General features: G+C 39.9%; 1 protein-coding gene across 1 annotated transcript in view; it reads left to right on the forward strand.

Moving 5' to 3' along the window:
- Window positions 1-13886, forward strand: part of obsl1b (obscurin like cytoskeletal adaptor 1b) — a 36979-nt gene that overhangs the window by 3050 nt on the left and 20043 nt on the right. The window contains exons 3-6 of the mRNA XM_053329208.1: window positions 745-1005; window positions 1151-1462; window positions 1589-1855; window positions 2080-2355. Of these exons, the coding sequence (XP_053185183.1) occupies window positions 745-1005; window positions 1151-1462; window positions 1589-1855; window positions 2080-2355 (1116 nt within the window). The remainder of the gene's footprint in view (window positions 1-744; window positions 1006-1150; window positions 1463-1588; window positions 1856-2079; window positions 2356-13886) is intronic.

Raw genomic sequence — 13886 nt, forward strand, 5'->3', positions numbered from 1 at the left:
ACTAGTGAACATAAAATCTGATTTCTCAACTTCGCAAAAGCAACCCTTTAATTTTCATTGTTTTTTCTGAGTTTCAATTGAAAAACACATCAAATTGGCCACAAGCAGTATCATTACTGGTTTTGTCACTTTTCTTTGTTCTATCAAAAAATAAAAGAAAGTATCAATTTTTTCAGCAAATGCCAAAATTACATATGCTTACAATCACGGGACCAATCTGTGTAGCAGCTGTAGGTATTATGAGTGTTGTTTATTGGGGATGAAGGAATACATAGTGTGACATGGTTATAAAGCCTCAATGCTGCAGGAGGAAGATTGCGTGATTGAATGAGTCAACAAACCATGACAGGCAGCTGTTCAGTTCCCATTTCCTTCTGCTAGACAGCAGCGTGTCTTAGAACCATGAGCACAATCCCTAACCCTAGCAAAGTAGTCAATAATCTAACCAAGATGATGAAGGTCCTTTAATCTTAACTATATTTTTCTTGGTGATCTTTCACTGCAAGTAATAAAGTTGTTTAATGCCTAAACATAACCAAACTTAAACCAGTTGAAGATTTTTAATTTTTATAATTCTGAACACATTTAGAAGGTGTCAGATCATAAAATGCGTATGTGTCACTGATGGGAATTCAACAAGATTTTTGCCATTTAATTTGCAAAGCTTTTCCATTGGATTCCTTCAGTATCCTCACTCTGTTGATGTGCTAAGGACTCACTCACTTTCAATATGTTTCTTTGCAGGTACAATTTTGCGAAAGCTTCCAAGAAAAGTGGATGTCTTGGAAGGCGAAAATGCTGCCTTTTGTGTTGAGGTGGAAAAAGAAGAGATGGATATACATTGGTACAAAGATGGTGTAGAGCTGCGTGAAACTCATAAGACCATCCTTAAGTCCTTTGGTCGAACTCACATCCTGGTTTTCGTCAATACAATGCCCCAAGACTCCGGCCTTGTGATATTCCTTGTAGGCAGATCCAAGACTTCCTCTCAGCTAAGAGTGAAAGGTAATGCCCATTATGAGTCAATTATAGCAATCCAATAGCAATGTTTGCCACAATATGAATAGAAAATGCCATTTGGAATTGATCTATGTATCAGTTCTTCGATTCCAAAGGGATGTTGATGCATCGTGACTTTCTCTTGCTTCAGCCGCCAGACATTGTCCTCCCAGTTGTCCAGTGGGTGTCCAGATCAACACAGAGCGTGCCAATGCAGCTCTTCTGTCGTGGGTTCCTGCTCAGGACTCACGGAAGAACCCTCCATCTGGATATGTGCTTGAGCGACAGGAAGTGGGCACTGGCTCACAGGAGTGGCTACAGTGTTTGACCACTGACTCAGCAACCTCTGTGGAGATCCTTGGTGACAGCGTACCATGTGAAGCTGATTATCGATTTCGTATTTGCAGCGTAAACAAATACGGCAAGAGCAACAATGTTGAGTTCCCTAGGGCTGTTCACTTGGGTAAGTTCAGTTACTGAAGTTCAACTGATCTGTTATCTTTTATGTTTTTTTCTTTAATGAATGAAATCAAAACATGGCATGGCTGAAGACATTGCTTACTAAATCATGTATAAACTCTTTTTCCAGTTCCAGTGGCCAGAATACAAGCTCCCTTACAGGATGCATTGGTGCCTGAGGGACAGGATGGCCTCTTCTCTATCGAGCTCTCTGCTTCTGTTATCGGCACATGGTTCTTAAACGGCACTCAGCTTCAGGAGGATGAACGTTATTCCATGCGACGGACCCGAACACACCAATCTCTTCGTATTAGAGGAGTGCGTGATACAGACAATGGAGCTGAGATTACCTTTATTGCCTATGGCATAAGGGATTCTGCAGCATTGTACATACAAGGTATGTATGGGTCACTGTCATACTTTGTGTGTGTCTTAATTGGCTTGTTCTATTTTTAATTTTTATTTGTCTTAAAAAAAACATTGAAAATCTTAAGAAAAATACATTTAAAATGTTTGCCATCAATAATTAAAAAATGAGACGTACTGCATCCTTCAGTTCATCATCCCTGAGACAAGACACAGTGATGTGGACAATTCTCATGGTTTTTCTAAAATTTGCAGCTCCTCTTGTCAAGTTTTCACCACTGTCAGAAATGGATCGAAACAAATTTGTAGAGATTGGGAACCCCATTGTGCTCTACTGTGAGCTGTCAGACCCTGCAGCACCAGTACACTGGTACAAGAATGGGGTGGAGTTACAAACAGTTGAGGGTCTTCATATCCAATCAGAGGGCACCATGAGAAGAATTGTCATCCAATCAGCAGAATTCTCACATTCAGGAGTTTATTGCTGCGATGCCATTGATGACGTCATCAGGTTTAATGTGGAAGTAGAGGGTAAGTGGAAAGTGTCTCGTACAATACTGGTGTGATATTTTTCGCAGAGACTAACCATCTTTATTGTTACTTTTTACCACTTCTTATATTAAAAAAGACTGCATTGCATCTTTTCTTGAAGTTATGACATTAACTTAACAAACCATTAAACTATCTAAATATCCATAGCCCCACCTGTGAGGTTTTCAGCAATTCCAGAAGCTGAGAGGAACAAAACCATCCACACACACTGCCCCATTATTTTACAATGTGAGCTGTCAGATCCCTCTGCTCAGGTGCACTGGTACAAAGATGGGTCAAAGCTTCATCCTCAAAGTGGACTAGATATTCTAACAGATGGCTTGGTGAGAAAGTTGATTGTCCAATCAGCAGATTTTTGCCACTCTGGGTTGTACTGCTGCAAGACAAAGGGTGACACCATCACGTTCAGTGTGGACATCAAAGGTGATTTGTTTAACCTTAAGCAATGTGAACGATTAACAAGCTCCTCCTCTGCAAAGAAACTAACACTGATGACACTCTTAAATATTGTCTGTTGCCTTTCTTCTTAGAGCAGCTAAGCTGTCACCTTTTCTTTGACTGCATTACAGCATGTTAGCTATTTAGTTTGGCCTTAATCATTGAAACCAAATACATTGTGATGAATAATCTTAAGGGCTGGCTTGATGATGACTTAAGGTTGACTTTAGATATAACTATATCTATAGCTCCACCCGTGAAGTTCTCAGCAATTCCTGAAGAAATGAGGACCAAGTCGATCGAAGCAGGCTGTCCTCTTGTACTCCAGTGTGTGGTGTCGGATCCTGAGGCTGATGTTTGCTGGTACAAGGATGAAACGCAGCTCATTTCAAACTCTGGATTAGAAATCCACTCAGAGGGAAACACAAGGACTATAATTGTTCAGTCTGCAGAGCTGTGCCACTCTGGTGTGTACAGATGCACAACACAGGATGATACCATGGACTTTCAAGTGGAGATCAAAGGTGACTTTACACTTTTTATCTTTTGCGTTAATTTTGTAACCTCATCTCCTCTTGCCACTAATAATCCCCGCTTCAAATGTGGTTTGAACGATTGTTTCATGCACATAACTTAAAAGAACTGTTAATGCAATACTGTAGGTAATTACTATTTATGATTATTTGTTTTTTGACTGCTGTGGCTCTCCCTGAATTTAAAGTCTCCAAACCCCTTTTCATCTTCTGCTCAGCAGTAACATTTTTGCAAGGTATCCATTTCCACAGTCTTGATTTTATTTAGCTGTCCTGAATTCCCAATGCTAGTTATACCAGTGACGTACTCTACTATCTTTGACGTTGAGAGAACCAAGTCACTTGAAGCGGGCAAACCTTTGGAGCTGGAATGTGAGGTTGCAGACTCCACTGTGCCTGTGTGCTGGTATAAAGATGGTGTAAAGCTCTTACCGCACAACGGGTGGGATATACAGAATAATGGCACATTGAGGAGACTCATTATCCCATCTGCTGAGTTCTTGCATTCAGGGCTATACAGCTGTGAAACCTCTGATGACACTATCCACTTCACTGTGGATATTAAAGGTGATTTTTATTTAAATTTGTTGAATCTTAGAGCAATTTCTTAGAGCTTTCTGGAGACTGGATACAACTAACATTTATAATATGCATATCTGTCTGTGTTCAAGTGGTGTTTTGTGTGAGGTTGTAACTGCTTCTTAAATTGTAGTATTCATTAATCTTTACTGACAAATGAATATATTTATGCAATCCTTGAACATGTGAGGTTTTCTCCTTGAAATTGGACTAAGATATTGTGATCCCATTTCGGGAAGCTGAACCTATAACCCCTTTATTAAATAAGAGTATAATGATGCACTGTTAAGTCCATAATTATAATATGAGTCATCATCTTTAGCTGCATCGTTGCCGTTGTCGCCCTCACCGGAGGTTGTGGAGACGCAGTCACTTGAGGCGACCTGCCCCACTGAACCAACGTCTGAAATCTCAGACACTGCTGTCCAGGTGTCATGGCAGAGGGATAAAGAGCATATTTGTAATAGAGAGCCTGATTTTGAAATGGAAGGCATCAAGAAGACCCTTGTTATTGAACCAACTCATCCTTCAAATTCTGGAGCATACTATTGTGCAACAGCAGATGATGTTGCCCAATTAATAGTAAAAAATCAAGGTGATTTGTTTTTGTAAATGTTTGTATTTTAGTCATGACTAACTCTCTAGCGTGTACCTTTTAGTCTGTCTTCTTGTTTGTTGTTACTATACAGAGCTAACATCTGTGACAGTTTTGACAGTATCTCTTTAAAGTCAATTATTCTAAAATCTAAAATAATGTACACTGAAAATATCCCCTTAATTATTGTAGCGCCACCTGTGACATATCTGCTTGGTCCTGATGTTGAGAAGACCAAGTCTGCTGAAGAGCACTGCCCAATTGTTCAGCAATTTGAGATTTCAGATCCCATTGCCAAAGCCTGTTGGTACAAAGATGGGACCCAGATCTACCCAAAAGGGGAAGCTGACTGTGAATCACAGAGCAGCAGCCATGCCTTGCCCCTCCAGTCACATGACTTGTCCGGTGATGGACAGAGCAGCAGCCATGCCTTGCCCCTCCAGTCACATGACTTGTCCGGTGATGGACAGAGCAGCAGCCAAGCCTTGCCCCTCCAGTCACATGACTTGTCTGGTGATGGGAGATTTGGCTCTGAAACATCTCGTGAAGCACAGTTAAATGTGGTGGCGAAAGGTGGTGTTCCACATTGTACCTGCACAATTACCAGTCAAGTATTTAGTTACATACCTGAAGCCATCATCCAGCTCATTGTCTTCTCTTTGGCTTTGTCCAAACAGCAAAGCAGTGTCACTATGGTGACGAGATTGGTGAGATAGCTGATGCATCAGCCCAATACACTGTGGATGTGAAAGGTGATTTGATATACTTCAACATCAGTCATCCATGTTAACCCAGCACATAAATGCCACTAACAATAGTGGTGTATTTTATTGTTAGCTCAATTATTTGAGGCATCTATACTTTTTTTGTTTTTCTTTAAGATATTGCTTTTTGTCATATTGTCATCTCTGGTCTCATTTCCTGCAATTTTTGGCTCTTAATCAAACATGGGTGTTCAGTAGCTGAGTAGCTGCTTTTCAAACTAACATATGTGTTGTGTTTGTCATTCTTCATTTTAACAGACATCTTGCTTGTAACAAGCCGCTTGCAACTCTTAAATCCATCTTATCTCTTATTCATCACAAGATCCTCTCATTCACATTGCTGCCCTGAACCTCTCCCCGTTGCAATGACAACGATCTCTTATCAAAGGGAAGAAAAATTAATGTACTTTAGTTGTTTTTTTTAAATGGATGAGTGAGGTGTTAGTGTACAGATTAATGTTATAAAAGTATTAGGAGTCAGTTGAAGGGGGAATTATAGGACCTCATACTCAGACCAAACCTGGTCGACCTTCTTGTTTGTCTTTGCAATGGATTATCCCATAACTCCATGCTAACCCACACTGATGTAAAATTCTGTTATGAGAAGAACTATTGAGACCATCAACAACTGAAAACCTTTCTCTGTGTACACCACAATGCTTATAGCTACAACGCCAAGGCTCTCTTCTGACCAAGAGAAGAACAAGTCGTCTGAAGAGGCTTATCCTGTTGATGTTGAACGCATTTCCTCGAAGTGCAATGCTGGCATCTTCGGCAGCAAGAGAGGAGATATTCAATCATATGAAGAACATTCCAGGCAAATGACAACTCCTCAGTCATCTTGTGAATATATGACTGACTGGATTACAACTAAACAGCCAAATGAGCTCTATGACAGTCAACAAACGATAAATGCCAAATCTCCACTTTACAGTTACTCTGTACAGCCAACAATAATGAAATCCGACACAGAGTGTGACACTAAACAGCCCACAGAATCACAAGGTGAGGAATTCATTTACTATATACAGCATGCAGAAACCCCATCTGAACAGCTTGTTACTTCCCTGAAGACAGCTGTGCAGTCAGATGGGTTTTGTAATATTCTACAAACTGCAACTGTTGAATCTGAGGAATCCAATCTCAAGACTATAACCGCCCAATCAGAAGAGCTACATAGATCAGTACAGATGGCGGCTGTCCTGTCAGAGCTAGACAATACCCTACAGACTTCGACTGCAAAATCAGGGCACCTTACTAACCACTTACAGATTTCAGCAGTCAAATCAGAGGAGTTCTGTGACTCTTTAAAAACTGCAGCTCTCCAGACAGAGGAGCCCTTTAAATCCCTACAGTCTGCAACTCTCCAGTCAGGGGAGTCTGCAACTCTCCAGACAGAGGAGCCCTTTAAATCCCTACAGTCTGCAACTCTCCAGTCAGGGGAGTCTGCAACTCTCCAGTCAGGGGAGCTTTTTAAATCCTTACACTGTGCAAAGGTCCAGGCAGAGGATCTCCACAACTCCACGCAGATACCAGCTCTCCTATCAGAGAAGCTTCTTGATTGCTCACAGACTGAACCTGTCCATTCAGAGGAGTCCTTTAACTCCTTACGGACTGCAATGGACCAATCTGAGGAGTCAAACAGACTCCTGCAGACATCCACTGTCCAGTCAGAGAAACTCTGTGATTTATCTGACACAGCATCTCTTCAATCAGTGGAATTGTATAACTCTCAAAAGGCAGAAACTGTCCAACCAGAGGGGCAATACAGCTTGCTACAGTCTGCATATGCCAGATTGGATGACCCCTGTCACACAGCACAGACAGTGCCTAAACAATCAGTGGTGTCCATGCAGGCAACAACAGTCCAAGCAGATTGTCATCACATGATGGAGGCAACACAAGACCAAGCAGACAGCACACTTAACTCTGGGCAAAAATCATCTACCCATTTTTCAGAGCCTTACCATGTCGAGCAGGCATCTACTGTCCAATCAGAAGAGATCTATCTATCAACGATGTATGACAGTCACTGGAATGACTATGTCACTGCAAATAAGGTGGCTGTTGAAGGTGATTTAAATGGTTAGCATTATCAAACAAAAACTGGACGGGCACAATGTTGACATTGTGTAAATGAAAAGATTGCGTTTTGCAATCCTTGACATTTTGACAATTTCTAGATACCTGATTTTGTTCATACTAAAAACAAATTTTGTAGTCAATGTAAAACTTTAAGCTTGTGTGGTCTGTGAGAAATATCAAAGATAGGGAAAACAGTAAAAACATTAGCTTCAAATCCTAACTGGAATGCCTAGTAATCTTAAATCTAACCAAAGATACCTTGTTAGTATACTAATACAAACAAAGACATATCTTTTTAATGACTTATTTTAACTCGTAAGAGTTACTGGCATGACTAATCTTGATTTGAGACTTTGCTCTTTTGTTGTTTGAAAGCATCATTTCTGTTGTAGTCAGTAATAGTGATACCATTTTCTCTTGATGTTACCTCAAACATCCCCAGCTCCACCTGTGACAATTACAACACTTTGTGAGGCTGAGAGGAACAAGTCTGTTGAAGTTGATGAACCCATAGTGCTGCGATGTGAAATATCAGATCCTAACGCTCAAGTTACTTGGTACAAGGATGGAATAAAACTACATGAAGCAGCTGGGCAAGACATGCTGGCAGAGGGTTCCATAAGAACACTGACTTTCCAGTCAGCAACGCTGTCTCATGCAGGGATTTACAGCTGCAAGACAACAGATGATGCAATGCAGTTTCATGTGGATGTCAAAGGTGACAAATGTTGTTTTCATCTGCTCTAAAACAATTTTTTAGTGAGGATTAAGTGAGCTGCCATAGAAACAAAATCTTAACTGCATGCTACATTTTTGTGCAGTTTGCACAGCAAAATCACAGTGTCTGATCATTTCAACAACAGAACAAAACATAATAGGCTACACCTGAACCCAAATAGGTAGTTGCAGAATCTTTACTAGAACAGGTTTATATTCTTGGTAAAAAATTACTATCATGGCCAGTAAGAACAGGATTATAATCACAGACATGCTCCGCTCTCTTACCCAATTTTACATTCTAAATCAAAATACCTTTAGACACAGTCAGTCCCTAACTAAAATCTACCTATTTAGGTAATGACACACTACATTAATCTTTTAGGCTGTAAATCTTACCTGAGACAGTGTGGACTCATCTGCTTCTCCCTTTTCAATTCTAGCCATGCCCAGTATGACAGCTTTCATTTGACTACATCCACACTCATATGTTCCCCGTCCACATGAGCGTTTTAGTACTGTTTCTGAAATCATCTCCATTCATACTAACACACATGAAGACACATATCAGACGACCATTCACATAAACTGGGCATGCCAGTGTAAACAAGAAGCAGATGTTCTCTGCGATTAGTTGCTTAGTTGCATAAAATACGGTGGAGGAAGAACAGTAATGGTGAAAAGAAACACCAGAGATTTCTTTGCTTGGACCAACAATGAGGTGGAACTAGTAAAAGTAACACCAATATAAGATGGTCAAGAGACAAAAAACATAGATTAGGAGTCATCACGTGATATGTGTGTTATGAATCAGAGAGGGACATATCTTGACTAATAAGACTCAGGAAGCATCATCGTTTTCAAACATCTCCATTTCTGACTGTCTAGACCAAAATACAATCCGAGAGTTTTCAAACTAAAATGGGGTCAGCAGAATCTTCAAAAATCTGTGTTTTAGGGATTGAAAAACGTCAAAGTATTGTGGCCACTTGACATAAACATAGGAAAAGTTATGCCTTTTAAAACAAAAATGTATTAGTGTGGATGTAGCCTTAGTAAAGAGGGAACATACTGACACTGTTAAAGTTTTTACTTACACTTGAACAGTTAGTAATAAAGCTGCTCTTTTTGGAAGGTGTTAAAGTGCCATAAAATTAGTGGCCGACTAAATTAGATCTAACTAATTGACCAAACTCGTCTTTTAATGCTTTTTAGATTTTTTTTTTTTTTTTATCAAAAAATGTGCTGTTAATGTCCACTGTGCTGGAGAGGATAATGAATGAGTTTAGCTGATAAATGCTAACAAAAAATTTACATTTTGTCATGGTTAAAATGTAGAGGTGCCAAAATTTGACTCACCATTACCTATTCAGCTCAGAATATGAACAGAATATCTTAAAAACACAACTTTTCATTCAGTTTTTTTCCTCTCTCAGTACTTTAAAGGCCTTTACACATGAGGGGGGGGGGGTTGTAATGAATAGATGACATACAAATATTTTTAAATACAAATTTCAGACAGAAACACATTTGGGGCAACTCATTCTGATATCAGTCAGCCCGGTGAAGACAGTTTGTCCAGCAGCTATCCTCTCAGCTTCAGGAGCTGCAGCTGCAGCCAGTCTGTAGACAGACACACTGAATGCAAATCAGAGTCAGTGTTGGACGAATATAACACCCTCCTCTTTTTTTGTCGAGTGAGGAGAAGGACAACAATATCATCATCATCATCATCATGACTAGATGACGTCAACATCATCTCCATCTTGGGTTCAGTGTGTAGCTCCACAGAAGCAGCTGTCTGTCAGCTGCAGCTCCTGAGTAGCTGAGAGGAGAGCGACCGGACACACTTCACCAAGCTGACTGACAGCAGATACTTACTGAACCAAAATAGTTGCATGTTGGCGCCATGGGACTAAATCCACAGTATTTGTATTTCTAAATACACGACGATGAATGACGATGATGATACCTGATTCAATATACTCATTCACTGACCAATGTAGATATACTGTGCAAATTACAATTCATGATTGGTTGATGTTTTTACTAGCTGTGTGAAATCTCAGACAATCAACCTCGAGAAAAGACATTACTTTTTTCACCATGTAATATTTACATTCTGTGTGAAAGTGCTCATGACAAAAACAACAGCTTTAAAAAGTTTTATTGACATTCAATATCTGACATTAATCTCACAAACAAAAATGCCCCAGGTGTGTAAAGGCCTTAAGTTAGACAGTTTCCATATATTTATGATGGTTGAAAGTGCTGCTGAGGGCTTTGGTTTCAGAATTGTGCCTCGCTCTTTATTTGGTTAATAACACAATCTTTAAAGAAAATATATTAATTGTATTTTTACATTTCATCCTGTAGCTCCACTACTGAAGTTGTCAGCTATATCAGAGGCTGACCAGAAACAGACAGTCATGGCAGGCTGTCCCATTGCTCTACAATGTGAGCTGTCAGACCCCGCTGGACAAGTCAGTTGGTACAAAGATGGAACACAGCTCCTACCTCAAAACGGAGTAGACATCCAGTCAGAGGGAAATGTGAGGAGTCTAGTTGTCCCATCAGCAGAGCGGACTCACTCTGGCATATACCGTTGTGAGTCAAAGGATGATGACATCCAGTTCGATGTGGAAGTAAAAGGTGACGCTCAGAAACTATAGAGTGCTTCATCTGTTTTGCGCTGCCAACTAATTGTAACAGCAAATGGCTAAGTCACGTATTTGTCTAATTGCCTAACACAAAATGGTTAATTCTGTGCGAGTCCTAATGACTTACTGATTTCCTGGCTTTTTGTGTACAGCAGCACTACTAGCAGAGTTTGTCAGTTATCCACTAAAATATATCTGGATTGGCACAAAATCTGGTGCAGATATTTATAGATCCCAGACGATGTATCCTCATGACTTTGGTGGACCATTGACCTTTCCTCTAGCCTCATAAGCAGGGTACATTTGTACCATGGTTTGTGACCATCTGATGTACCCATCAGCTTCAAGTTGTTTAGTGCCAGATAACAAATGTTAGTTTGCTTATACGCTACACTAATATGGTTACCATGGTAAACATTATACCTGCTAAATTAGTATACCTCTGAGCCTTTTTTAACCTTCTGATGTTAGCATTTAGCTCAAAGCACCATTGTGCCTATGCAAAGCCAAAGAGTCTTTAGACTCTTTGTCTTGTTGAACTTTTGTGATAGTTAAATTAATTAAGAAGCCCTCTTTACTCTAAACGTATGATAAAACATGCAGCTTTGCAATGCAGCTTCTCATCATGCATGACAAATATCTTAAAACAATGGTTCGGCGTAATTTCGACCTAGCGTCATATGCACCATGAGGTCTACCTAAACACCACCTCAGCCGTTTATTTTCATTTGGTCGGAAAATAGTGGAGTTAGAGCCATCAGCTGAATGGCTTGGTACAGACGCTAACGGGACCACCAGTGTATCTCGTAAATTACCCGACTAATAATGCCTGGATTGTTATCAAACTTCTACAGTAGAACAAATAGGGTCTTTAGTCATAAATCGATGCAATGGAAATTATTGGAATTTATTAAAATAAACACTTACCTGATGGCTTTTACTCTGTGGCTACTGCTAAAGCTGTAAACATCATCGAAATATTGCGCGATCACTGAAATACTGCGTGGTCTCGCGAGACACCTACACAGCACATCTAGAGATCTGTGTGTGATCTCGCAATATTTCAACGATGTTTACAGCTTTAGGAGTAGAGTAAAAGCCATCAGGTAAGTCTTTATTTTAATAAACTCCTGGTGTACTTACAAACTTTCCGATGCATCGATTTATGACTAAAAGACCCTATTTGTTCTACTGTAGAAGTTTAATAACAATCCAGGCATTATTAGCGGGGTAATTTACGAGATACACTGGTGGTCCCGTTAGCGCCTGTACTAAGCCATTCGGCTGATGGCTCTAACTCCATTATTTTCCGACCAAATGAAAATAAATGGCTGAGATTGTGTTTAGATAGACCTCATGGTGCATATGACGCTAGGTCGAAATTACGCCGAACCATCGCTTTAAGAAAGCTAGCATTTCTTTTTTTTATTCCTTCAATGGGACTAACTGAATACTGCTTCTTTAACAGGAACAAGCACTAGGTCACTTTCTTGTTTGTGTCTGGCCTGTGCTTTTTGTCTCAAAGTTGGTGGATAACATTGATTCTAGCACTTCTAGCCTCTTGACTCATATTTGTTGTACTTGTTGTCTTTGTTCTTTCAGTCATTGTGTTTATGTTGTTTTGTGAGGTGTGCTTTGTTCTGAGTGAATTTTGTCATCTGATTTCTGCTTTGGTCAAATTGAATCTTCAAATTCTTTGTCATTGAATATACAGTAGGTTGGATACCTAATCATTTCAAGAAATTACATTTCTTAAGTTTATTAAGACAGTCTTTTTGCAATATCTGAAACCTGTAGCCCTACCTGTGAAGTTCTCAGAGCTTCAAGAGACAGACAGGAACAAATCCGTCCAAGAAGGCTGTCCCATTGTCCTCAGCTGTGAACTCACTCATGATTCTTCTGCTCATGTTGACTGGTACAAAGATGGGATGAAACTCCTGCAACAAAACAATACGGAAATACAGTCAGATGGTCTAACAAGAACACTTGTCATCCATTCAGCTGAAAGCATACATAGCGGTAGCTATGAATGTTCAACAGCAGATGACACCATCACATTTAAAGTGGATGTTCAAGGTGATCTATTTCTATCCTTTCTTTCTTCTTATCATACATACCCCATCAATCTTGTTCTATGGTTTGAGTGGTAAACTGAATTTGCTATGTTGTGAATGTTCATAGTATGAACATAGTATGCTACAGTGTTTGTTGAGTCCACTGTTAGTGTATTCATCTTTTCTCCAACACCCTTGCTATTTCCTTCTCTTAGGCCGATCGCCACAGATCATGCCAGTCCCACTATCAGAAAAGTACAGGATGGTTGCTATTGGTTCTCCAATTATTCTCCAGTGTGAGGTCTCTGACCCGATTGCCCAGGTTTCCTGGTTCAAAGAAGATGTGGAACTATTTTGCAAAACTGGCCTTGATATGAAACGAGATGGCAGCCTCAGAAAATTTATAATTCATTCTGCTAAGGTCTCTGACTCTGGCCTCTACAGCTGTAACCTCGCTGATGATGTTGAGACATTCCATGTGGACATACAAGGTGATTTTCTGTTTAGTTTTAATGAGCTTAAACATTTTAACATATCTCCTTGATTACCCATTGCTGTTTTGTTTTGCTGTTCTTTTTTTTGGTTTGTTTTTTTACAAATATCTTAAATAAAATGATCTTGTAACATTGTATGAAGACACATAACTCCTAATGCTGTATGTATGCTAAAAAAACAAACCAGAAAGTTAGTTTTTTCCAATATCTTTTTAAATGATGTTTGACAGCAGTGCTCTGCAAATCTTATAAACCCCCTCCAGCTGCTCCTGTGAGGTTTTCAGCACTTCCAGAGTTCGCAAGAAACAAATATGTTGAAACAGGCTGCCCAGTTAAGCTGCAGTGTGAAGTCTCAGAGCCAACCGCCCAAGTACTTTGGCACAAGGATGGAGAACAGCTACTTCCAAAGAGTGAATATGAAATTCAAACAAAAGAAAACTTGAGAGCGCTGGTTATTCAATCAGCAGAAGTCAGACACTCTGGGGTGTACAGCTGTGAGGCCGCAGATGACCATATAGAATTCAAGGTGGATGTTGCAGGTGATCTAAGTATTTTGAGCTTTGTCAGAATCACTAACCTTTTTTGTTTTCT

The sequence above is a fragment of the Scomber japonicus genome, chromosome 11, assembly GCF_027409825.1.
Source record: "Scomber japonicus isolate fScoJap1 chromosome 11, fScoJap1.pri, whole genome shotgun sequence".
Taxonomy (NCBI): domain Eukaryota; kingdom Metazoa; phylum Chordata; class Actinopteri; order Scombriformes; family Scombridae; genus Scomber; species Scomber japonicus.